The sequence below is a fragment of the Manacus candei genome, unplaced genomic scaffold, assembly GCF_025592945.1.
Source record: "Manacus candei isolate 608988 ecotype Guabito, Panama unplaced genomic scaffold, ASM2559294v1 h1tg000018l, whole genome shotgun sequence".
Classification (NCBI taxonomy): domain Eukaryota; kingdom Metazoa; phylum Chordata; class Aves; order Passeriformes; family Pipridae; genus Manacus; species Manacus candei.
Window position 1 is genome coordinate 8,305,822 of NW_026138066.1, and position 26,040 is coordinate 8,331,861.

At 44.5% G+C, this 26,040-nt stretch overlaps 1 protein-coding gene across 21 annotated transcripts in view; it reads left to right on the top strand.

The window, feature by feature from the left end:
* Positions 1-25,296, top strand: part of RBFOX2 (RNA binding fox-1 homolog 2) — a 173,427-nt gene extending 148,131 nt beyond the window's left edge. For 5 of the 21 annotated variants that reach the window (XM_051784609.1, XM_051784611.1, XM_051784622.1 and 2 more), the window contains 7 exons: positions 2,300-2,353; positions 2,495-2,587; positions 3,711-3,843; positions 11,764-11,806; positions 16,754-16,842; positions 17,783-17,855; positions 18,965-25,296. In XM_051784609.1, coding sequence (XP_051640569.1) covers positions 2,300-2,353; positions 2,495-2,587; positions 3,711-3,843; positions 11,764-11,806; positions 16,754-16,842; positions 17,783-17,855; positions 18,965-19,009 — 530 coding nt within the window. In that variant the 3' untranslated portion in view covers positions 19,010-25,296. Of the gene's footprint in view, positions 1-2,299; positions 2,354-2,494; positions 2,588-3,225; positions 3,294-3,710; positions 3,844-7,385; positions 7,444-9,141; positions 11,807-14,191; positions 14,287-16,753; positions 16,843-17,782; positions 17,856-18,964 lie in introns of those variants that run through there. The other 16 variants (XM_051784610.1, XM_051784613.1, XR_007904084.1 and 13 more) reach the window with 15 other exon arrangements.
* The last annotated feature ends 744 nt before the right edge of the window (positions 25,297-26,040 follow it).

The window sequence follows — 26,040 nt, forward strand, 5'->3', positions numbered from 1 at the left end:
CGAAAGGGAAAAGTCATGACCTCTCCTCAGGACCAAAAGAAACCAACAGAACCCCACAAACCCTAATTTATTCTTCAGTATAACCTGAAAGTTTTTGTGGAGAAATACCATTTTCCAGATGGAGAAGTGGGGACAAAGAGAAGTAGGGATATGCCCGACATGGCCAAGCTAAGTGAAGATGCCAAGGAGTGATGAGTTGCCTGCCCTCCTACTTCAAACTGATGCTGTACAGTGGGATATGCAGTGCTCCTGTGTCTCATTGCCATCACATAGATACCTAAACATGAATGCAGAAGCATAACTTAAGATGCGTAATTAGCTGTATCTCAGTTTAGGTTCTGTCTGTAAAACTATAGCTGTCCCCAAGCAACCAGGAAAACAGAGGCTTTGCACTGCTGCTGTGCTCGCTTTTTGTTACAGATTTTGCTTGTGTTCAGTAATTTTCTAGTGAACCTAAATAGAGAAAGGCCAAGTTGTTTGGATAATGAAGAATCCTGTTTCATCGGGATATCTTGGTGGTCCTCTGTACAGTAATTTTATTGCATAGGCATATATAGCATAAAAAGTCATTCTCCCGGCAGAAATGAATGCTGCTTTGATAAAGATTTTGAATCTGAGTCTTTGTCTTGAAACAGGCAGGCAAGTTCTTTTTGGTCTGAAAATGTTCCCAAACAGCTTCAGCAAGGCAGGAAACTGTGTACAGGTAGTTAGTTGCTAGTGTGAGAACCTTTTTTGATTGTAACATAAGGCTCTGAAGTCAGAAGATAAAAATTTTATATGTGCCTCTACTGCTGACCTGTTGAGTGGCTCCTGGCAAATAAATCTGATTTTGGGTGCAGAGCTGGGGAAACAGGGCCAGGCAAAAGGGCTGGTATTCTGAGTTTCAGTACCTGAAAGGATTTTGTAGCAAAAGGCAATGCAACCGTGCTATATTGTCCTGAAAACAAGGGCATAAAGTGTCATGCATGTGACTGGTAACAGAACTTGGTGTACTTGTGAAACTGATAAGAGGCAAGAATATTTTGCTTTTGCAACCAGGAGTTTAAAGCTCGCTTCAAAGCTATGCAGAGGTATTTAGTATTAGGCCAGGCTTAGGGCATACTGACAAGTGGGTGTACAACTGTTAGTCAATTTGAGAGTTGATTCCCAGTCCACTTGTTGCAGCCACTGGAGTATTTTGCCATCAGGGTGGGCAGTGCAACAGAAGCCTGCCTGTTCTTATAGAGGGAGCTTGCACTGCATCTCTCATTGATAACCTGCCAGCAGATGAAGGGGTGGTGTTGATGGACTGCAGTTCACAAAGTTTGATTTCTAGAGTGGTTTGAGGTGTTAAAGTTCAGTAAGTGCACCAGGGCTCCAAGACAGAGGAAGGGTATGGATTTATTTAAATAATAAAGCCTGTGTGATTCCTAGCTGAACAGCTGAGATCTTTCCTGAAAGGAATGCTTCATGGAAGCTAACCAGATTATGTTGTTAGCTTTACACCCCTTCTCTCCCCTATTGGAGAGATGGAGGGGAAAAGGACAGATAGGTTTCTAGATCTGACTGGAAATACGTTCCTCCTCATACCCATAGTTTTTTAACCCTATTCTCTTGTAGGGAATCATCTTATGTTGATGATTTGCAGTTCTTGCCAATTATCCAGATTATATTAAAATCAATTCTCTGTGAAGGCTTTCACCTGAAAAGCAGCACAAAGAAGACAGGAAATACTAAAATAACAGAGAGAAGAAAATGTGAGATGAACAGAATGCTAATAGGCTTTATGAACCATAGTTGTGTAATGCAGTTAATGAGGAAATTCAGACACTGTTATTTTTCAGCAGTTCTCTAGGAAACAAGACAGAACGGTGTTTTGAGAATTCAGGGCTATAGGTTGACTTGCCTGAGATGACAGTCTGGGCCAGTGGCTTTAGAGAGGGCTTGGATCTGCGGTGTTCCTGGTAAAGGAGGGAGGAGTTGGCAGCGAGGTTCAGCAGGGAATGCCAGGTCGCATGGTGCTCACGGCGAATATGCGTATAAGGCAGTTGGCATTCCCTCAGCGGTGCCTCTGCCGTGCTGCGGATCAGCTGATGTTTTGCTGTTCCCTCTGATACAGCGACCTGTACCTAGAACTTGACATTAGAAAAAGGCAGTTGGCCTCCATCTACACCAAGGGGGATTGAGGCGAAGCAGAAGTTGGAAAGAGCTATGCATGTGAAGCTGGGGCCGCATGCAAGAGACTGTTCCCCCTACCCATGCTGCCCGTTCCTTCTCTTGGTGTAGATTTTGGCATTCACTGCAGTCTTTGTTGTTTCAGGTTGGAAGTTGAGTCCTGTGGTTGGAGCGGTGTACGGCCCTGAGTTATATGCAGGTAGAGCTTAAGCAGACACTTCCACTTCTGCCATTTAACTGCAGTGGTGTTTGTTTATGTTCTTAATCTGCTGTTTCTTTATAACCTTTTTATGGTTTTGTTTTGTTTTTTCTTTTTTTATTCTTTTTAAAATTAAAATAGCGTCCAGCTTTCAAGCAGATGTCTCGCTCGGCAATGACGCCGCAGTGCCCCTCTCAGGAAGGGGGGGTATTAACACTTACATTCCTTTAATCAGTAAGTAACCCCCGTTGACCCCTGTGTTGTTACTGTGCTTGAGTTAACAATGACCTGTTACCCTTCTTCTCTCCAGTCTGTATAATATATACTTGAAAGGATGGGTCTCACTGGGAATGAGTTCACCTTGAGCCAAAGTATACTGTGCAGTTGCTGTAACTTGTTCATCTGCAGTGTGTTGCTGTACTACTGAATGTGTCTTTCTGAACAACAAGGAAGCTGCAGAACAAGGGGAGGGTGTGTGTGAGCAATAGACCATTCCCTTGCCCCCCCTCCCCGCTTTAGAAATCGAAGAAACCAAACAGACAAATCCCTAAAGTACATATTATACAAGCTGCTAAACCGCGAGTCTGCAGGGCCCCTAGTGGCATGTACCTGGACGCACGTTGGGTTGGGTTTGGTTTGTGCCCTGGGACTCGTTCCCTCTCGGTATCTGATTATTACGTGTTTGCAGATGCCTGTGAGGTTTTACGTCATTTCATCACGAGCCAGTTTACTCCAGTTTAAAGTGTAATATAGGCATCACTATATGTGGTGCTGGTTATTGGTCACGCTTGTTAAATGAAGGTGGGCTCTCAGTAAACTGGCACTTTATGGGAAATTTCTGCTGCTGTTATATGGGCTATCTTGTCTTTCAGGCTTTAAAATGAACATACAGAGGATTGGGTGGCAAAGAGTGGGAGGGGAAAGGAGGGAAGAGACTGATGTAAGTTGGTTGACTTTAAGGGCCTCTTGACCAATTATTTTAAAGAGCCTCTGCAGTTTTGGAAGAACCGCGTGCTGTATTGATAGTAACTCCCCGCGCTTCTCAGACTCTAACCAGACTGCATGGCAGTGTCAGAAGGTGGGGGGATTTGAACCCTGTTTGGGGTGGGTAAGGCATGCCAAAACATTAACATCTTGCATGCCAAACCTCTCTGCAACCCTTCTCCCCACAAAGGGCCATGGTGTAGAAGGAAGTCTGTATGGGATGCTTGCTGGGTTATAAGCATGTCCCTCTGCAGGATTGATGCAAAACGTCCCACTGCTGTGGAGCTATTGTGTCACTTTGTTTGAAGCAGGTGGTTGTTCTCTGGGAAAGACCTCAGATCCTTTTCACCTTCCACTTTGTCTGTCTTTACAGTTCCAGGCTTCCCCTATCCAACTGCAGCCACCACAGCAGCCGCATTTCGGGGTGCCCATCTGAGGGGCCGTGGAAGGACAGTGTATGGGGCAGTCCGGGCGGTACCTCCCACGGCCATCCCTGCCTACCCAGGGTAAGCACAGGTCACAAGAGCAGAGTGCTCTGCACAACTGTGTCAAGTAGCTAATCAGTTAACAAAACAACCCTAAAATTGTCTGGATGGTGAGAGTCAAGATATTGCTAGTGCCAGAGCATTCTGCACATGATGGAATCCAGTGGGGGCAAATCTAAATTTTTCTGTGTTGAGTTTTTGATTGAAACAATTTTCAGTACTTGTGACAGCTTCAAGCGCTGATGAATTCCTTCTCATAATTTCTCAATTTGTCTATGGGGCGTTTGTCATCCATTGACCCAAATGTTATAGTGCTGCTGAGAAGGACACAAAGAGAGAAGATCTAAAATTCCTGAAAAGGTTCTGCTCTTTGCACTCCATTTGCGTTTTCGTATCCCGGATTGAGGAATATTATCCATTACCTTCATGCCTCACCATCTGGCAGTAGGACACAGAAGAGCCAGTTACCCACAATGGATTTGCTTTCTTTGTTGGAGACGGTTTAAAAAGGTTTAAAACAAAGATTAATCAAGTCCATTAATTTAAAGCTGGGAGTGTTTGGGATGTAGGGAAAATAAAAGTGCAATGAAGCAGCAGTGAATGCATGGCCTTAGCATTCTTTGCCCTCAGACTTTTCACTAGTAATGCAGTGGAATAGATGCTGTTACAAAAGAATATTCCGCTGTTTAAAAGTACAGGGAACTAGGTCCGTATGTGAGTTTGTTTGGGGTTTTTGTTGGTTTGTGTAAATGTGATGGAATGACAGATAAATCAGCAAATCCCTTCCAAACTGTCTTTTTTTTGTTTGTTTCTGATTTTGAGGATGCTTTATTCATATTGTCTCTGGAGTTTTACTTGCCATATTTTCCAGACCATGTTCTCAGAAAGAACAGGAGTAGGAATGAATCCTCCGAGACAGAGAAGTGGACTGACCCTTTTCTTTTTTTTCTTTAGACTAGGCCCAAAAGGGAAGAAAATAAATCACAAATCTTTTATTAAAAAGAAAGGTGGAATCCACACACATCAGTGCAGGGAGCTGACCTGATAAACTTACAGTACCTTCTATAGCAGATTAAGTGGTGAGAGCTTCTGTGGCCCTTTCTTTTTAGAGTCCCATCTGATATTTAAAGTGGAGCTCGAGGAAGCAAGCTGCAGTGGTCATGTGTCTGCCAGATTTGCCGGAGAGCAAAGCTAGACAATGTTTGTATTTAATTCACCAGAAGACTTTAAATGAAACCTCCTGCCTGAATGTTGGTCTTCTGAACAGTGTTTCTTCTGGGTTTTCAGATCCACCTCTTTCTTCTACCACTTCTAGTTCATGTTATCCTCTAAACATAACCTCTGACCTGCAACTTGTCTGTTGCTCTAAAAATTACCCAGTCAAGTTTTATTAGGAAGTGCTCCACAGCTTAACAGAGAAGCAAAGCTGAGCTAAGTGCTGCCTTCTAGCAGAATATGAAATATTTGCACCAGGGAGAGGAAATGTGCTCTTCATCCCTGGGAGTAATGGCTAAGCTTTCCTAGCAAGAGGCTGTCATGAGTGGGGCACTGGGAGGGCTTGTCTTTGATATAAATCCAGCCTGAGTCCCTGTAAAAGGTTTATTTCCATTTGGAATGTGGGCCAGGCTCCATTTATTAGCCATCCCAAATACTGTCTCATGTCTGTATTTACTTACATTACATCGAGTTTTTCGACTGTGCTGACTGATTCCATGTCTTCATGGGCAGGACACTATGTAGTAAACATTGACAAGGGCAGCAGTAAGCAAGACAGGTTTACAGATGGCCCAGGACTGTCCCTAGTCCAAGCACTTGGGTGTAATTAACTGCTGGTGTTTTTTGTCATCATAGTCTGAGTCTCCAAAAGTTTTTTTGTAGACCAAATTTGTTTCCTAGTGGAATCATACAAAATGTGCTATTCAATTCCATGTTGCAGTAACCTGGACAACCACTGCTCCATGTGGGCACTGTTGACCTCCATGAGGTCAGGGACAGGCACATGTTCCTGACACCTTGCCCTGCATCAGTTAGTTTCTTCCTGGCCAGTGGAAAGATGACACTACAAGATCAGTCAGCAACACATGAGTGACCAAGACATAGTGAGTAATGTGGAAGTACGGTAAAGTAAGCTGCAGTTTAACTCAAACCTGGTGGAAGGAATTGGTTTTCACAAACCTCAGTGGTGTTTAAATTACAAAACTTAATGGTATCACTGCATTTGAGAGCTTAGCAGAATTTAAAAAACACAGAATATAGATTAATAAAAGCTCGTTGGTATTGCCATACTGGATCAGACCTGAGGGCCATTCAGGTTAGAGTAAGTTTTGACAGTGTCAAGTGCTAGACCAGAGGAAGGTGCAAGAAATCATAACTCTTAATGATTTAATATTTATTTCAAGAACTCAAACTAAGATTTACCAGTGTGTAATTGGAATTTCCATACTTATGTATGGACATGGATGTTTATCCAGGGAAGGCTATCCATACCTCAGAAAGCAGTTGCTTCGACTCTTGGAGATGGTGTTAGATAGTCACCTGAGCCTGACTTTGAATACAAATGCCACCTTCAGTTTATAACTGAGATACCACTCAGTAGAAATAAGGAGACCTCTGATATATAGCATGAGTAAAAACTGTACTGGAATATTGCCCTGATTTGTAGCAGCCACGCTTTTTAAATGAGAATGCTGACAAATTACACTTCAGACCAAAAGCTGTAAGAATTTAGATAGTGTGATAAAAACTTGCCTACTGTAAAACTCTGAAAGCTAAATAAGCTTGATAAATTTTATTTCTCAAACTGTAGGTTAGTCTTTGACTTGTTCGTGGTCATTAAGTACCTATATGAAGAGTGGACTTGCCTTAGTAAAGAGTAATTTAGTCTAGGAGTGTAAATATGTAGAGGATTCACAGGTTCAAAGCCACAGCAGATAAAAGACTAGGTACAAGGCAGCAGGGAGCGTTGCGGGTTTGGAGTGGTTTTTTGGTTCTTTTTACAGCACAGTCAACTGTTGGTACACCTAAATGATATGCTGGCTGCTTTACAAACCCAGCATAATTCTTTTTCCCGTGGACGTGTTTTAGCTCAGTTAGTGTGTTTTTTGCAGATGACACAGATTTGATGGGCTGCTGGACTGCTTTATGTTTCTGGTCAGGCTACATTACCAGAATGGCCTCTGTGATTCTCAAATGATGGAATTCTCTCATTTTTTTGCGAGCATTAAGAAGCAACAAATATGGATATTCTAGCATATAAATAAACCTTGCTAATTTCAACCCTGCGAGTTGATGTCAGTCAAGTCCTAACTAAAGGAGAGATGGAGGATGCACGTGTGCTTGGTTATTTTGATCCAGGAAGTCTTACTCTTACCTGTTATTAGTGTTCCTTGCAGTTTTCTCTGGAGAGCTGATGCTAGCATTTCTTGCTGACAGAAATAGCGGCCTGATCCAATGTGGTAATGCTTATATTCATCCAACTGATTGTGTTCGGAATAACTGTTAAAACTGATAACCTGTTCATAAACCAAGTCACTTCCTCTGTCATGCGTTTGCCTTTCCTGCAGGAGCAGGTGGAGTATCACTGCTAAAACACTCCTGGTCCTAGATAGAGAACCCAGCAATGTAAGTCACTGCCCCAGGAGCCAAATTCTTTGTTATGTGGTTGTAAAAATTTAGCTTCAACAAACATGATCTTATGGCCTGCTTCTCCCTGCTGAAGTGGCTCCCCTCTTCCTCTAACAAGGGTCTCTATCTTCATACCTGCTCCCAGCGCTCTTGGAGACTACAGTAACTTTGTCCATTGGGAATGGAGTGTACTTTTCCTGGGGAAGACAGCAAGACTAAATTATTCAAGCAGTAGCTAACATGGCAAGATTTTTTTTTAATTTTATTTTTTTTTAGTAATAGCATGCAGAATTTTGGCAAGATCTGCTGGGCTTTTTTTGCGTGTGTGTGCCTTACAATAGGTGGGTGTCTGAGGGTGGCAGGCTCTTGGCAGCATTTCACATTTCATCTGATAAGCAAAAAATAATAGTCAAAAGAATAGCTAGTGTTCCATACCTTCTTTTTCCTTAATGCTATGGGTAAGTCATACACATCAGATCCATGAACATCACAGGTGGTGGGGCTAATGCTTTTTAAAGCCTTGAGCAAGTTTGTGCGGAGCTATTGATAGGACAAAGCAGGAGGAAATTCCTCAGTATGTGAAGCACACGCTGAACTCAAATGGGTGGGGGGCATACCCTCTCTTCCTTCCTCATCCTTCCCCAACCCCTGTCCCCAGAGCGAGCTGCATAGTCTTAAGCTAGTGAATGCTCTGGTAAGAGCAGCTCTTTGGGAATCCCAGGCTCTGTTTAACAGTTTTCCTGCTTGAAGTTCTGAGAGAAAGAAAACTATGGCTTAACGCAGAAAAAGCACCATCCCATGGAAACCCTTCCAGTTGCTCCTTTCTGCTATGGAATAGGTTGTTACTACCAGGGACTCCCACTGCACCTTTCAATTCTCGGACCTTGGACCAGTCACCTAACCTTTTTAGCTCATTATCTCTGCTTGTGAAAGCAATGCATTGTGGGTATTTTTGGTTTTTTCTTTTCAATTACATTTCTCTGTGTTTACTTTGATCAGAATTGATTGACTTGTTTTCCTGAGGTGTTGCATCGGTTCTTTAAGATGCTGAATAATAATACTTTGCATGCTTGTGTGATCAGCCAAATCTTATCGCATGTCTAATGTGCAGGGTAAAAGCAGGTGATGTATGGATGTCAGAAACAAAGTCATGCAGCCCTGTGAAGCCTGAAATATGTAATCAGGCACAAGTCTCTGAACCACACTTCCTGACATAGGTGATTCCAGCCCCCGTGGGATGCCTTCTGAGGGGCTTCTCAATTTCACAAACCCACTTCAGGAAGCCAATGTTTCCACATGCTTAGGGGGTAACTAAACTCATTCCAGGAAAATAACCAAGAGTGGAGGTTTCTAAACCCTTGTTTCTCTTCTTCAGGACATCAGATCTTTTTGAGTCTATATTTATTGTACAAGATGGTGGTTCCCCTCCCTCTCTCCTTCGCATACTGTCTCCCCCTCTGCCCGCCCCTTCCCCCTCTGCATGCCATGGAAGATGACTTGGAGCCGTCTAGCGTGCGTGCGCACACACATTCTCTTGCTGATTTGCTCCTGCCAAAAGCCCAGGTTGTGGATTCATACATCACCTGCCTGTGTACAACGCATGTGCATGCTGCCGTCCTCAATAACCGGAATGTGTTTTCTGTTCTTTTGTTTTTTGTTTTTTTGTTTTTTTGTTTTTGTGTGGATTTTCTGCAGTGTGGTTTACCAGGACGGATTTTACGGTGCTGACCTCTATGTAAGTACACACACCGGAGCCTTCTCGTCCCCAACCCCTGACAAGCCAGCCTTTTTTTGTTTCGTTTTCTTTTTCTTTTGGTTTGTTTGTTTGGTTTGGTTTGTTTTTTTAAATATCATTTACTTTAATTTTCTTCTTCCTTGTGGATATATATATTTATATATTTAGGAATGCAAGCATGCTTCTCTGTCACTGCGCTTGCCCCTGGGTGCAAGACCTAAGCCTTTGGGTTTCCTGATCATTGCCAGGGTCAGTTCACTGGGTGTCCTGTCCCCCACACGCACACTGATACTAATCAGCCTGAGAGACGACTAGCAAATTAAAATTTCTCTCAACACTTCTCTCATAATTTGAATATAAAAATAACAGGACTGGTTTAGCCTCAGACCTTCCCTTTCCTTCTCCCCCTTCACCCTCCCCTTTCTCTTCCCTCTTGGGGCCCTTTCAGGTTTGATTTGTGCAGCCCACACTAAACTGAGCAAGCTGTATGTTTAAAAATGTTCATGTGCCACTGGGATGTGGAGATTTTCCCTTTGGGGAAGACACTGGGACTGATTAAAAATGGAGACAGAGATGCTAGAGTGAAAACTGACATCTGATTTTGCTAGTAGAAATGGTACCTAAATAGGCTAGATTCTCTCATCTCTTTGGGGAATTGTAGAGTACAAATATGTTGAGATGTTCGGTTACAAGAGTCAGCAGCCTCTTCCTGTCTGGGAATTAGCTGTGATACCATGGGAGACTTTGTCCTGTCATTGTCTTTGTCCTACCCAGTCAGTCTGTATTGCAAATCTCCAGGGCAACTATGTTTACCTAGGTGGGTTGTAGATGGAGGTATTCGAACTGGCCAGTGAGAAAAGTGGGAGGGGGAGAGCTGTTGCAGAGCAGGAATATGCCTTTCAAAGCAAATATGTTCAGGTTCACTACTGCCATTGCAACTTGTGGCCTGCCTAGCTCTAGCAGAGTTTCCTTTTGTGATATTGTAGGTCATAGCTCTTTGGAGCTGGGGAAGTTTTTGTACTGGGTAGTGGCACAGTTGTCAGCATGAATTTCACATTCCCATTCCTTTGAAGGTGCTATTCCTGACATTTATAAAGAGGATCCTGGGGTTACACTCAGGATAATGGATGGAACTAGCTTTTGGATTTTGTTGGCTTATGTAGAGGATCAAGTCTTGTAGAGGTGCTTTTCCCAGCCCAGGTACACCAGTTGGAAGATGTGCTCTCTGAGCATAGAGATACTGGGTGCATTTCTTCATTCTTACATATACTGTTATGTGTGCAGTCCTTTAAAAATTGATCTGCCTAGTCAAGTGTTTCTTTATAAAACTGTGTCAAGGACAACAGAAGATTCTGGGTTTTCCTGCTTCACGCCTAAAACACTAGCTTTACCCACCACTGACTTTGCTACAGCAAGTAACCAAGAAAATGAGTGATGCTTAGTGCCTCTTCCCTCAGTGTGGCATGTAAGAGTCTGCCACACTGAAAGGAAAGACTGGCCAGGGTTACTCCCTGCTTCTTTTGAGAAAGCTCCTTCAGAGCTTCTGTTGCAGGTGGGGAGAGAGACTTAACATGTTTTAAGGACAGAGACTTCAGTAATGAAGAATACCCGTAACGACTTGGTGCTGCAGTGCACTACCATCACGTAACACAAAAGCAAGCCCCCAAGTCAGGTTAGAACCATTAGGTGGACTTCTGATGACTGCTGTTGGTGGCTATGGTCTCTCTGTCAGAAAGCAGGCTGATAGAAGAGGGAACTCCATCAAGGTAGATGGTGGTGCTTTTTCCTATGTTATTGCTGCTCAAAGCCCTCCAGTGGAGCTCAGGAAAAAGTTATAATCCAAACTTGAAATTGCCTTTCCAAACAATTTCTTTGTCACAGGTGGAATGATTGCAGTGTCCCTGTGCCCCACTGATTTGTCGTGCTTTTCACTGCAGTGCTTCCATCCCTCTGGTTGGTGTGATAGACTTGTCCAGATTCTGGAAGGGATGGCAGAGGATACTTCAGTTAGGACTGGGGGGAAGTTAAATTGAGGTTCTCTTAGGACGCCTGAGCCCATAGGGTTGTGTGAAGGAAGGGTAGAAAAAGGAGCTGAGCTGGCAGGGAGTGGTTAGTCATAGGCAAGATGAAAGGGAAGTGTCCCAAGTTTGGGCTGCTTTTTCTGCATATATGCTACGCACCGATTTCTCATTTTCCTCCTCCTCCTTTTCCTCACTCCTTTTTTCTTTCCTGGGGCAACCATCCTGCTAGCCATTTCTTCTATGAAGAAGGCATTCCATCTGTTGTTGGATGCGTCCCACTCTGGCAAGACACCTGAATTGATAAAACAACCTGCCCCAGGATGCAGAGGGCTTCATTTCGGATCATAAGAAAGGTTATCTTTCTTCTACAATGGGGTCAATCTGGGTGGCGGGGGGGAAACCCAAAAAACCCACCCATGCGAAGACCGCTCCTGCCTGTGAAAAGCGTGCTTGCATCCACTGGAAAGAAAAGGCTGGTGAGCCCCGCTGCGGGCTGTTTGTATGATTGTTTCTTTCCACAGCTGTGTTTTTTTGAACTGCTCTTCCTGTGTTCTGTTATAGAATAGTCTTACAGGAACCAATCATTAGCGCTAAAATACCTCAGGTAGGAGTGCCAGTGTGACCTGCCAACCAATCAGATTGTGGATTGCAGTGGAACAAACTGAATTATACTAACCATTCCAGCACCACATTAGAGATGGGAACAGAGGCTTTTTTAGGGCAGCGCAGACTCACGTGTGATCCAAGCCCCCGCTGTAGCAGGGTGGCGTGTGTCCAGATTTCATACTGAGTGGCATTTCATTCAAAATAAAAAAACCCAAACCAAAACAACAAAAACTAAAAAAAACCAACAAAACATAAATTCAGTGGAAGGGTTAACAAGGTCATGCTTGTCCCATTACCATGTTAGAAGCACCTGCTGCAATGGACACCGTTGTCCTGTCACCTCTTTTAATTCATTCATGCTCATTCCTGGTGCACATATGCCACCCTTCTAATACAGAAATACCGGAAGGGGTTCTAGCCCTTTCTGCTTCTTAAATTCTGTTATATGGCAGTTTGGGGGTGGAGAAGGCACATTTGAGAGATGACAAATAGAAGATCCTAAAATTGGGCTCGCTGCCTAAACTTGGCAGGTGGTCGAACGTATCTAACTGGTACCATGAGTTACACGTTTCTCCAGGGTTATGTGTGTGCTTGTGCCTTAGGGGTATTAAGGCTCTTTGAAGTAAAGAGGACCAGCAACATACTTTGTGTGCCTGTCTAAGGCAGGAAGGGAAAAAAAAAAAAAAAGGAGGCTTATACCATAGGATACACTGGCATAGTAAGCTGTAGTGTTGGACTTCCTCCCGCTCTCTTTGGATTGATCACCTAATATGGACCTGAAGAGTGGAAGAGAAGATGGACTTATTTTGAGCTGAATTGCATTGTGCTCATTTATTTACATTAACATGCTCAGTAATTGGAATGCTGCTTTAGTTGGGATTGCAGCTTCCTGTGTATGTTGTTCTTCCATGTTTGTATTATTTCAGAGAATATAAGACAGTACTGAAAAAGCTGTCATCTAACATTAAAGAAGGAATTTAAAAAAAAATAAATTGCTTTGTTGATGAGCCAAGGACAGTAACATTGCAGAAGAATCATTTTAAATTTGGGCTTTTGTGAATACCTGACTAATACAGGCAGTTGAGGTCTGAAGGCCCAAGTGCTATATGGGGAAAGGGTTCAGCGTAGTCCCAGCAACACTGGCCAGATAGCCAGAGAAAGAGAACTTTGAATTAATATAAGCAACATCTAGGCTTGTGTTCCTCTCTCACATGTTCCCCAGACAATCCAAAAGCCTGTATAATCTTGATTTACACAGTCCTTTTGGTTGTTACTGCCCAGTAAAAATGCATAACCCTTCTCATTAGTTCCTCTTTCCTTGTGTAGGCAGTGATTAAACTGTCCCAGTAATGGAAAGGTCTCTGACTTAACATCTTTGCAAGCAGCTCAGACAGACTCATCTCTTTTGAGATGAGGCTAAAGATTTTAAAAAAATGAAGCTAGGTGGGCAACCTGTCCCTGTGGAATCAAATAGATTGGAGTGGGAGTTTGCATGGCTGTCCTGGGTTTCAGGCACTCTGTCACTCAGTGGTGTCTTCTGTTGCAGTTTGGCTGTGTGGCACTGGAGGAATGTGGTGAAGCTAGCAAGGGCCTTTTTTTTTTTTTTTAATAATTATTTATTTAATTGGTAAACGTGATTATTCCTCATTATTGCAGATGCTCTACTCTGTTATAGTTTATATTTACTGGAGTACCTGAAGTGAGTGGCACCAGAAATCACTAGGGGTTTTAGGACTATGCAGCTGAGGTTACAGATGAGCTCTGCATATCAGTTAAAAGTTCTATGTGAACAGGAATAGCAGGAGAAAATATCTGGTGCATTGGACAAACTGAGCAGGGCTTTAGATGCATTTATGGAATTATGTAGGTGGGCACTGGGTTATGAAGAACAGGAGCATCAGCTGGATGAGGCAACCTGTACAGTGTCTGCTTTGCTCTGTACAGGTCCCAGAGCTTGGTGAAAGGATTTATGAAATAATGAATAATAGTTGCAATAGTTCCTCCTCTTTCTTTCACCCTGTTTTGGTGTATTTGGACCTGCTGGTCATGCTAAATACATCCCTGTGTCAGAAATCTCCCAGCTGTCCCCACTCATTGCTCCTATGACAGGAATGCACCATGGCCATTATAATCCCCATTTTTGGTTTTATTTGAAGTACACATAAGTAGACTTTGCAGATCACTTTGAACTGAGCAGGTCTGCCTGTACGTGTGTACCTCTATCCTGAGATTTTTTTGTTTTTTTCCTTTTTTAAATAACCAGTAGCTTCAATTTTGCATCAGTGCATGGTTAAAAAGCAATACACGTCAGCTATTTCTTAACTTCATTTCTCCAATGAATTATTTCTCCTGTTTTTTTTTTTTCTTTTTGTTTGTTGTGCAGTTGACTGAAGAAATGTTAACATCCCGCTCTAAATCTCTCAGTGGAGTCTCTGTTCCCTTCTCTGATATAACAGATGGGTTATTGCTTGTTATAATTATTAACATTGTGGTGTGGGACAGGGCTAGGGTGGGAGCCATTTTGGGGGGCGAGGGCGGGAGGCTGCGGGAGTCGTTAAGGTTGGAATGTTAACTCCAGTGGTGACTGACTGTTTCCGTAATAGCAGGTTGTTGTGGCTGCACGCTCTAGTACTTGAGGCTGTGTACTTCACTGAGCTTGTGGTAGAGCCTAGGGCGAACTGCTGTCCCAAGAGAATGCTGGGATGGATAGAACTAGCCAATATGAGTCTGAACGTGGTGACTTTGCTGGTTGTTCTAGCTCCAGATGTCAGCATGCTTAGTTTTTAATTTTGATTAATAAATGTTACGCCATTCCCCCCCCACACCTGATTCCAACCCTTCTTTTCTTCTTCTTCTTCTTTTTTTTTTGTTTCGTTTTGTTTTGGTTTTGTTTCGTTTTCCTTTATGAGAGACATGAGTTAAAAGATAATTACATGATAAGCCTTTTTGGTTTCAAACTGCATCTTGCTGTCATGTTCAGAGTATGTGCCAGGCACATTTGAAGTGGCTTCTGATCAGAAATGTGACTGGCAAGTGTGGGGCAGGGTGGGAATCAGGGTGCATGCTGAAGTCAGCTGCCCTGCAGAGGGTGGTGCCAGGAGAAAGTGCCTCTTAGCTGTGCCCAAGTAACAGATCAAGGGTTCAGGAAACTGATAAACCTAAGGGAATAACTCAATAACAATGATATGAAGTCTTGTTTTAATTTGGTGAGATCGCTGAAGGTTTGGTTTGGATTAAGGCTGCGCCTCATTGCGGTTGCCTCCATCATGTTTTGGAGGTGGAAATAATGGTGCAGTGATACCATGACAAAACCAAGCTAAGGATCCCCAAACCATCAATCCACAATGCAGAGTTTGAAACAGCCAAGTGAGATTAAAAGGGCAAAACTGCAACGTTACACCTCTTCCAGGTCATGTGGTGATGTTTCACAGGTGTAGATATGGGTTACTTTTTCTTCTGTTAACTAGAAAATTAAAGAGGCTGCAGGTCCCTCTCCTCTGGAGTAGGAAGGGGTCTGCAAACATGTTTTTGATAGCATGTTAGCCTCCATGGGACTAACGCGGGCCCCACAAAAGCAACCAAAATTAGTTTAAAATCATTACTTCTAATTTAAAAGCTACCTAGCCCCAAACTGAGCACTGCTGAGCAAACACAGTTCTGTGGTAGAGCTGATCTTGTACTCTTAGTTACATATGTGCAAAGGATATATAAGTGGTAGAGGTATGTTGAGCTGATTCTGGAGGTGAAGAGCATAACTCTGCCTTCTGCTCCTTCAAAACCTGAAATGTCATTTGGAAGAAAAAAAGAAAAGAAAAGACCAGAAACAATCTGGAATTTTCTGATTTATTTTTTTTTAATGGCTTATTGTGTTTCAAGCAAGTCAAAACCATGGTTCATTTACCATTCCCCCTTCCCCTGTAAGTTAACAAAAATGTGTTCAGAAGTGTCCAGTAAGGAAAGACCTAACCAGGGCTTCAGAGTCCCCTTTGCTTCCTGCTGTGCCACCTTTGCCCCTGGTCTGAAAGGTGGCTGGCCTTGACCCTTCAGTACTGCAGGGTGTGCAGAGCCTGGGCCAAGCCTTGCTCTGCCCCAGGAGCTCCTTGTGGGAGTTGCAGGAGAAGACTCACAGGTCTTTCTCTGAGTCAGGATTCGTGTTTTGCCAACACAGCTGTAAGCACATTTTTAGTAGCTACCTCTGCTCAGTGTAAACCCCTTTGCTACAGTGTGTAGCACGGGCAGAAAAGCAGCAGCAGTACAGACTGCTCTGGAATAATTTCCCTTGACCTATGTCCTTTTCATATGGAGGGGAAGGTAGAACAGTCTGATTGGCTTCCTTGTCTGTTTGCTTGTTGACAGCCCTGAACCCACTAGGGACTGTCTTCTCTGACCGTCTTTTCCTGACTGCTCTTTTGCTTCTCTGGCTATTGGTACTTTTGCACATGTGGACTAAATTAAATTCTAGTCTTTTGTGTTTTCCAGGCTTAAAAAAAGAGAGGTAAAAAATAATAATAAATAAATGCAGGAATTTCTCTTAACGGTCCCCTTTCTAAAATACACACTTCACAGAAAGTGTCCACCTCTAATTTCTCCAGCTTAAGAGGAAGGGACCATTAAAATTACGTTACATGCAAGATTTCAGGTCTATTCTGGTTTTCAGTTCCTCCATGCCAAAGTGCATTTTCTGCAGGGTTATAACCATGCTTAGTCTTCTTCAGTATATTTTTTCTGTTAAACAGAGTAGTGGAAGAGCCTCCCTGGTCCCTCTAAGGAAAGGAATATTACATGAGTTAATGGGTGATGCTTGCGATAGACAAGACATGGGAGCTGATGCAGTTTGAAATACTTCCTCTCCTTGTGATGTGTGTGACTTTTATTTAAATTTTTTTTTTTATGCTCTGTGTGGGTGGACAGGTATCTGTAAAGTCAGTTCTCTTCTCTCCTGCAGGGTGGATACGCAGCCTACAGATATGCACAACCTGCTACTGCAACAGCAGCCACGGCCGCTGCAGCCGCTGCAGCAGCTTACAGCGATGGGTATGTAAGGGACAGGTGTCCATGGGGGTTAGCTTGCTGTGCTCAGGGATTCAAGGAGCATCGATCCATTACAGAACTTCTACTTCTTTCCCCCATTTTTTGGTCTTTCTTGCACTCGCATGCGCACACATGCATGGACAACCCAACACGAAAGACTTGAATGCACGGTTTGTCTCTACTCCCAGACAGTATTGCACTCCGGTGTATGTGAGCTGGCACAAATCCTAGCCTCTTCCCTATCCTTGTGATTCTCTGCACAAAGGAGGCAGTGCGGTTACAGCCTCAGAGTCAGAGATCTGGCTTTCCTTGCTCTGTGACTCTGGGCAGGTTGCTTAATCACTGGGTGCATTTCTTTCCCCATCCATAAAGTAAAAATGACTCAGCTTATGCAGTGCTCTAGGATGCTGTAACATGCAGCTCTGAATAGATACAAAGGATTGTCATCACCAGAGTGCTTGCCTTGAGATTTTTCATCTCCTGTGCAGTGAGGCCGTGTTTTAATCCTAGCACATGCGAGACCATTAAAGTTTATGCTCTCTTTTCATTATGGAGAATCCCTCACTGCTTTCCATGTAGCAGCTGTTACCGTGCCAGTAGCGCTAGCGCCAGCAGTCACTCTCCTCCCAAATTGCATCACGTGAGGTAAGGGATATACTAGCTGTCATTTCAAAGGCGATGACGTCTTCCCTACAGGTCAAGCTCATGGCTTCTACCATATCCCTCCATGCAGGCCGTTCTCTTGCCCATCTCATACCGATGCATGGCAGCATGCCCATTGGTTCTCTTCACAGAGAGGCTGCCTGCGTGCCTGTGTGTGCATGTGTGCATACATGTGTGTGGAAGGGCATGCTGCTTCTTCCATTACCTGTGGTCAGACAGCTATTTCTCTGCCCCTCCCGAGTGACTTTTTTCTTTTTATATCTTTTCTCCCTCTCTTCAGTTATGGCAGGGTGTACACAGCAGATCCTTACCATGCCCTTGCCCCTGCCGCTAGCTACGGAGTTGGCGCTGTGGTAAGTGGGATTTTCTTTCTTGTGCTGTTTCTCATTTCCAGCGTGGGGAACAGCTGTTCACTGGGTACAAGGCAATGAAACTTCACCCAGAAAGACTTTTGTGTTGAGGGAGGAGGTCCTTAGCTGCAGTGCTGGGTTCCCAGTTGTTCTGCATTCATATGTGTGTGTGCACTAAGAAAGGAACCAGGTTGTAGGAGGCCAGTTATTACTTGGTCTTGCACATCAGCTAGTACAATAAAAAATGAAAATTAAAACTGACCAGAAGTGCCAGGAGCCAGAACACTGCTGGTGAATCAGTAGAACTGTATCAAAGTGATATATAGAGCAAAAATCAGCAATAGTTTGAGATTCAAGACACCCTTTTGTGCCATTTTCCATTGTAGGAAGCAAGGGAATAAGTTGTTCTTGTGACATCTTGCAGCAAAGCTGCTTCACTTGGTTCCCTCTTCCACTAGTGGAAGGATGCGGTGTCCTGCCTGCCAGCAGTAGTTACGCAAGGGTAGGAATGAGGTATGCTGGCATCAGAGACGAGTGGAGCAGCTTGGTGAAAACACACGCTTGCCCATCTGCTAGCCAGCGCAGTAGCTAAGTTGTTGCAGAGGCTGGAATACAAATGTGTTCAGAGAAAAAGACACCTAAAAATAGATAACTGCAGTGTAGCACCTCTGTTTCAGCCTCAGCTCATCATGTGGATTCTTTTTAGGGTCAGTGAGGGAAAAGCAGGTGATTCTAGGGTACCTGGTCATCATATCACCCTAAGGTGAGGTAAAGAGCATCCTAGAAGTCTTGGTGTCTGCTATCTATCTATAAAGGCAGCCTAAAAATGTAGCTTGAGATTAGGACTCGTGAATCCCCTCTCTGGTACTGAGCTCCCTTCCACTAAGACTTGCCAAACTTCGCCTCCAGCTTGGCTGGCCATGAGCATGTTCTCCTGAGCCACGTCTTTGGATTTGCAGACAGAGTTCTCTCTTGCTTCTTAGAGGTGCTGATGGTGGTGGGCCAGTGCCAGGACAGGTCCATTGGTCCTTCCAAAAGCATTTGGGTGCTGTCCTAGGTATCACTTCACAGTTCTCCTAACAACCTTTTCTTCTCCTGTTTCATTTCTACAGGCGAGTTTATACCGAGGTGGCTACAGCCGATTTGCCCCCTACTGAAGTGACGTGAGCCCCCTGCAAGTGGGACAGCCCCCCCAAGTCATGAGGCCTGGCTATTGCAATATTTACTAGTAGAGGAACTCTATAGCAAGTTGAGGAGGAAAAACAAAAAAACAAAAGAGAAAATACTTTTTTATACCTCACTATGTTCTTTGAATATGTATTTTTTTTCCTTTAAATTTCTGCCTTTAATTCTTTTGTTCCAAAGATTGTGCTTTTTTTTTTTGTTTTGTGGTTTTTTTTGTTTTCTTTTTTTTTTTTTTTTTAAACTGTGGTAAAAATAATGCATTTCCGTGTCTGTATGTTGGTGCATAGCTTATCCTACCAATCACGGAAAAGGCAATTAGTGATAAGGAAAGCGGTTAGAAACTGATATCATGCAATTAATCAGGAACACGCAGACAGAGTTACTTCCCTGGGTCTGGTGCTTGGTGCCTGTGAGACAGAAGGACGTGAGGGAGAAGTCTCCACCTGCCGTGTTTCTGGTCTGCAGAAGGAAGCACTCTTTGGCTGCGGCTGGGACCTAAATGCTGGTGGGAAATAAGTCATTTACATTTGGAAATGGGGGAAATGCAGAGACTTTCCTCGTTCCTGTCATCATCTGACACGCACAGGTTTGGGACAGCTTCAGCAGTGTCAGAATTTTAGACTTCAGAAGAGAAGAGTCCCTCAACCTGCTCTAAGACTTCTGCTGTTATCTGCTGTATAGGGGACAAGACTTTGGAAGAAGTTTTTGATGAGGATGACCTTTCCCCCACACACAGAACTTTTACTAGCTGATCGTTGTCCATTGCTGGTGGCTATAATTATCTTAGTTTTCATTCCTCCTTTTCAAGATCTTTCTCCCTTGCTGTCCCGTTCCTCGAGAAGTGGCAGATGCAGTGCAGGATCAGGCAGAGTACCTCTGCTGCAGACAGCAAGTGGTTAAACTTGCAGAGGTGAAGCACGTGCAGCCTTGCAGAGGAAGAAATTTAGCAGAAGAGTCGAGCATGGCAGATGCTCTGAGGCCCAGCGTGCAAGGTCTCTGCTCCTGTTCATCCTGAGCTGCTTAGGTGCTTCTGCAAGTAATGTATTTCAAACAACATGAGTAAGGTAAAAACAGTCATGTATAAGCTACTTGAGGTGAGGGACAAGCATGTGGGTTTGTGTGGGGGAAGAGGATCTTTTATATCTAAATGTGATCCTGAAGTGGTTTTGTTTCTGGCAGAAGCAGCTTGTGCAAGCTCTGAGTTCATAGGAACTTCCTACCACAAGCTATGTCAGGCCCTTACATAGCTGCATTGGAGCCCCTGGGTTTGTTTTGCCCAGCCTCTCGTAGAAAGTTGTGCACCTGGTCTGCTGAGTCCATATAGACACTACATATTAGAAGAAGCATAGAGACTATTTAGCAGAAGGCTCCACAACTCCCAAGACCATCTCCCTTCTGCTCCCACATAATCAAATTCGCTGTGTTTCAAAGATAGCACATTTAGATGACAGTGTGAGCTGTGGTGTGATGGGGAGTTGCTGCTCTCCAGACCTCCCTACTCAGCTGCTGGCTCTTGGAGTGCTCCCAGTAACTCCAGTGGTTAGAGGCAGTGCTCACCACCTGGTAGAGAAGTGCAGAACCCTAATTTTATTAGGCTGCCTCGACTCCATCAGTTGGTGCTGGGGTGAGCCACTGCCCCCAGAAGGGCAGCTTGGAGTGTGGGTTTGTTGGTGAAGCCTTTCCAACTCCTGTTGTACATGTGCTTCTCCGTCCACCACTGATACAGAATAGGAAACTTCCTGCATTTAACACTAAGCAACATCACCAAGTGGAGGTTCCACTCCTGGGGAGGTGTCCTGGCCCAGCCACACGCAACCACACATGTTTTTAGCTCTTCCCCAGTGACATATGGAGCCTCTCTGTGCACAGCACCTCTAATGGGAAGAATGGGGAAGCCATTAGTTAAACTAGAGATGCTGAAGCAATTGATTCTATGGAGGAATAGACAGATAAAGAGGACACCAAACTGCCAGCCTGTTGGCCACTTTTTTTTCTGGTTTTATTGTTGGTTTTTTACTTTTTTTTCCCCCAAGCCAAAGTTTGGTTTGTTGCTGTTATGACAATTTTTTTGTTGTTTGTATATAAATATTTTAGCTTGAAAATGGGGAGGGGGGGGGAACAGGGTGTTGGGGCTTTCACAAAATCTAGGAAATGAGAGGGACTCGGAGTGTTTGGGGGCTTTTACTGCCTGAGTTGGGGTAGAAGAGGGAGGACTTGTGGTACAAATAGTTATATTCAAGGGGAGCCATTTCCACTGAAGGGCAGCCGGGGTACTTGAGGAGCTGGGATGCAGCAAAAGCCTCTACCGGACTTGTTCTACTGCTGTAAATGGAGGGCCTGAGTGAGGCCATCCCTTCCCATGCCCCCAGGCAGTTCCTCAGGCAGCAGGTCTGCAGGCTGTGGGCAGAGGAGCGCAGCTTGCAGAGCACCCCCGGGGGCGCTGCCCCCCTCCCCTTCCCCCCGCTGCCCCTCTCCTGCGTTCAGTTCAGCTGGTTCTGACTGCGGCTCCTGAAAAGCTGGGTTCTCCCTCCCTGAGTGCCCTCCCCTGCCCCGGCAGTGCTGCCTGCAATCCCCGCCTGCCACTTGGCCTCTCTGTAAGTAGGGAGGCCAGCCCCATTTCTGCCTCCGAGCAGAGTCTATGCATGGCAGCTTCAGCCCGCCCGAGTATATTTTAGGAATGTGAGGGGGTTAGTGCAGAAGCACCCAACCTTTGTGGGGCTGTGGTCCCCTGATCTCCGAGTAATACCTGCTCTAAGACCATCCAGCCTGATTCCTCTTGTACCTGAGCCTGGTCTGCTCTGGTCACTCCCTGCCAGGATCCTCTGGTGCGTTACCCAGCCAGTGTCTCCATGACTCCATAGTTAGTGCTGCCAGATCCCTGCTAAGGGAGCTTGCTGATAGCCCAGCTTCCTGCTCTCAGCAGTGAGCTGCAGAGGGGACACTGGGACACTTGCATGGCTGGGGGCCAGAAGTAGCTCACTGGTTCTAGGTGTCCGGAGCACCGGACCTCCCAAAAACTTGCATGCCAGCTGGAATTTTGCAGCAAGGTTTCTCGAAAGAGTGTTGTGCCATGACAGGAGAGCTCTTCAGCCTTTCTTCCCTGTTGGCGAACAACAGCTCTGGTTTCGCTCTGATGTGTTATAAACTGGCTAGAGATGCTTTCAGAGTAGCCAAGCTGTGGCTATATCCATCTTCTGAAGAAGTGAGGACAAAGCCTATATCTCCCTATGCAAAATGAATTACGTTTAATAAATTAAACTGGGCCCTGGCTTATTTGAATGATGGCAGCTAGTGCTTGCCCCTGTGATGGGTCTGCAATCACAGGTCCCTTGCAAAGCAGGGTTTGGCTTTCTGAGGGAAACCACACAGGCAGCATGGCAAATAGCTTGCTGTTTGTCACCTTCTCGTCTGGTGGCATCTGGGATTCCTCTTGATGCAGAATAAAAATGTTTCTTTAAGTGTAGCTGTTTGTACTGTCTTGCAATAGGTCTGGCCAGCACATGATGATATACTGATAAAATTTTGGTTTGAAGAGTTGATTTATTTAATGTGCTGGTCTGTATTTCATTGTGGGTACAGTTGTGCTGGTACAAAGATGACTTCTACTAGTATAGCATATTCTCAACTGGGAATAAGTTGTATTGGTGCCCAGCACATTAGCAAACTGTTATCCCTGTCCCCATGTTTGGGAGGCTGCTCTGTTGTAGGTGGGTTAGCTTTTCTAAGAAAAGCCATGACAGGACCTGGAGGCAATGGGGAGCTCAGTATGAGCCTGCTATAGCCAGCTTTTCCCAGGTTAAGCAGTTATGTGGATCTTGTGTCATGAGTTCAGATAGACAAAGCCATGTTTAAAGATAGCTGTGGCTTGGCTGTTTCAGTGCCTGAGAGGGAGCAGACTTGCCCAGCAAGAAAGAGTGACAGCTCTGGAGTCTGAGACCTGTGTTTGGGCAGGGCTCTGTCAGTGATCCTCAAGGGCCACCGTGGAGCAGTTGTGTTGCTACGTTAGACTTCGCTTCCCCGTCCTTAAAGTGAAGTTGAAGTTTACCCCCTGTTCTTACCTGTTTTGAGACATCTGTGGATGTGAAGTGCACAGCAAGAACTGAGGAGGTTTTTCTGAATAGCTGGCTCAAGTGCTAATTGTGGAATGGTTAATGAAGCCATTTCCCTGCCTGAAAAGAGACACTGGCTGCTGGGCTTTCAATTCCAGCACCCAGAGCTCCATCAGCGGGAAATACAAAGCAGAGCCTCCCAGTTCTACCCATGTTTTTCCCTAGCCCATCCCTATCTGTATCTTCCCATCCTGGCCGTGAAGATGGAGGCAAGTGGAGAACAGGTTTGGGGAGCACTTAGGAATATAATAAAGGGAAACTCAAACAACAGCTCTGGGGAGCGCTTTTGCTGAGTCTAGCTCCAAAGGGAAAGCGCACAGGCAGCATGGCAGAGGACCTGCTGCCTGTGACCCTCCAGCCTGGCAGGGTGGGGGAATGCTGTCCTTGGTGCAGAGGGGTGATTTTTAAAGTGTTTTACCTGTTTGCACTGTTTTAAAATAGGAGGGGGGGAACCAACATAGTGAACAAGAAAAACATCCAATGTAAACTTCTTTGTGTTTTTATTTTTGACATGCTCTTGGATAATGTCAAACATTTTGTAGTATACACCAGTGAGACTTGATTCTTTGTTGCATAAAACACTATTTTTTGTGATGTTAATGTCTGAAAAACCCGTTCCTCCACCCCCACCTTACTGATTGCCCTCTCCACCCTGCAACCCCAGTAAACTTCTCTTCCACAATGAAAACTCCAGTCAACAAGGCAAGCAGGAGTCTGATAGCAAGAGCATGAAATGGGGCCCTTTACAAGTAGGCTCTGGGGTTTATCCCTGGTATGCTTCGCTCTAGCCAGGAGTTGTCAGGATAGCCCCTGTCCCTCTGCAGTGCCTGCATCGATGGCAGCCTAAATGGGTCTTGGGATGTCCAAGTCCCATCTCCGTTGCCACTGCTGACCCTGGAAGGCAACTTCTTGTCAGCAGCTGCCAGTGGTTGTCCTCTCCAGGTATCGGGCTGCAGCTGATCCAGGCTTGTGCAGGAGACAAGCTTCCCATGCTGCCTCTCAGCTCATGGTAGAGCAAGAACACATCAGCCAAAAATCTTGCCTGATTTCACCAGGAGATTGCTGGTGTCTAAAGCCGTCCACCCAGATACTCATTTGGCTGGCAGTCAGCAAAATGCTGGTTAATCTTGGGAATGCTTTTTTATTCTTTTTTGTTGTTATTCCGAAGTGGGTCAAGAAATCTCTTACCAGATTCCCAGTTCTCTGCTGGAGGAGGGGCTTGTTGATTCCCCACAGAGTAAATTAGAGAAATCAGGCCTCCCGCATTAGTAGTCTCAGTTCTGGTCATGTTTTTCTGTTTTTTCTGTTCACAGTATTTTGTGTGTGCTGCGTGTGTTGTAGTTTTGGCAGCTCAGTTTGGCTGCATTATCAAGTGACGAAATCATCCTCTTTTACCCCAGGGGATATGATTTGGTTTCGGTTGTTTGTTTTTTTTTTTAATGGGGTTTTTTTTTTGTTTGTTCGTTTGTTTTTTGAATTATTTTTTTAATATGATAAATCCTGCTTGTAAATAGCTGGAGCTAAAACCTGGGGCTGATAGCAAATGAGAACCAGGGCTATAGAGTGATACGGAGCTGGTGGAGTATTTTACTGACCTCACAGGCTGATCTACTTGAGACTTGCAGATTTTCAGTGCAAGGCTGAGACGCCGCAGCACCTCCAATGGCAGCGACAGACTTGCCCCTTCTTGCAGTCTCCCCAGCACCTCCCATTGCCAGGTACCGCCGGGGAACAGGACGTGTCCCAGGTGGGATGCGTTCCCTTCCCCTGGATCATTTCCTAGGACGCCCAAGCCGCTTGCCCAGGGTCCCATTTCCCTGCTGACTCTGGAGAAGCAGTATCTGCATCCCAGGGCTTCGTGACAGCCTCTAACTTCCCGCCCTCCCTCGTTAAGTATCATATTGTATAGTAGCTTTCAGACCATACAGTATTCATTGGGTTATTCCTATTATTATCAAGTAGCTGGAATTGTGAAGGTTGGAGTAGTTAGATCTTTAGCTTTTATTCCTTTTTTTTGTATTACTATCCATGTGTATAAATTATTGATCATGTTGCTGGCTTTTATAAACTCTAAGCAAGGGGGGAAACCCTTCCTAACCCTTTGCAAATGGTAATGAAGCACTGTTTTTAAATAAAAGAGAGAAACACCAGTCTACTGGCTCCCATGTGTTGTCTGTTTTTCAGTGCATCTGGATGAGTTTTGCTGGTGCATCTCCCTGACAGGTAAAACGCAAAGAAGGGAAGCTGGTGTGAAGAATGAGCTGGGAGATTGGATCTTCTTAACAGTGATAAAGGGCAAAACCTTGGCAAGTCATGCTGGCAAAATCCCAGCCCCATCTGTTTGTACACTGAGCTCTCTGAAAATCCACATTCTTTCCCATTGCTACTTATTAGCAGAAAAGGGCCATTTGTTTGGTATTTGATAAGGAACCTTTTTTTTTTTTTTTCCCCCTCCTCAAGCTCAATCGCTGTTTGAACCTGTTAGTGTGGAAGGAGAGAACTGTTTCAAATTACAGTATCGGCATTTCCTTTAATGCCTGTGTAGCCAACCTCACTCCATCTGTGTTAGCACAGGTTTAATAGTTAACATACACAACTGGAAGCTGCTGTTACTATGTTTGGTGTAAATTTCCTCTGGGAGTTTGGACGTGTCTTTTGATCACTGCTCCTGTTTTCCTGCTTATAGAAGGAGGATCACTGCAGACAAGCAGAAATCCATTCATATCCTACAAAGTATTTAGAGATCCTGCAGTGAAAGATGTCATGCAAATATAGATCCATATAATCAGGTGCCTTTTCAGCTGAAATGATCCTAAAAATAACAAATAAATCCCTATGGCTAATTGGAAGTAATTATGGAAACAATAACTGAGCAAAATGGTACAGCTAAATAT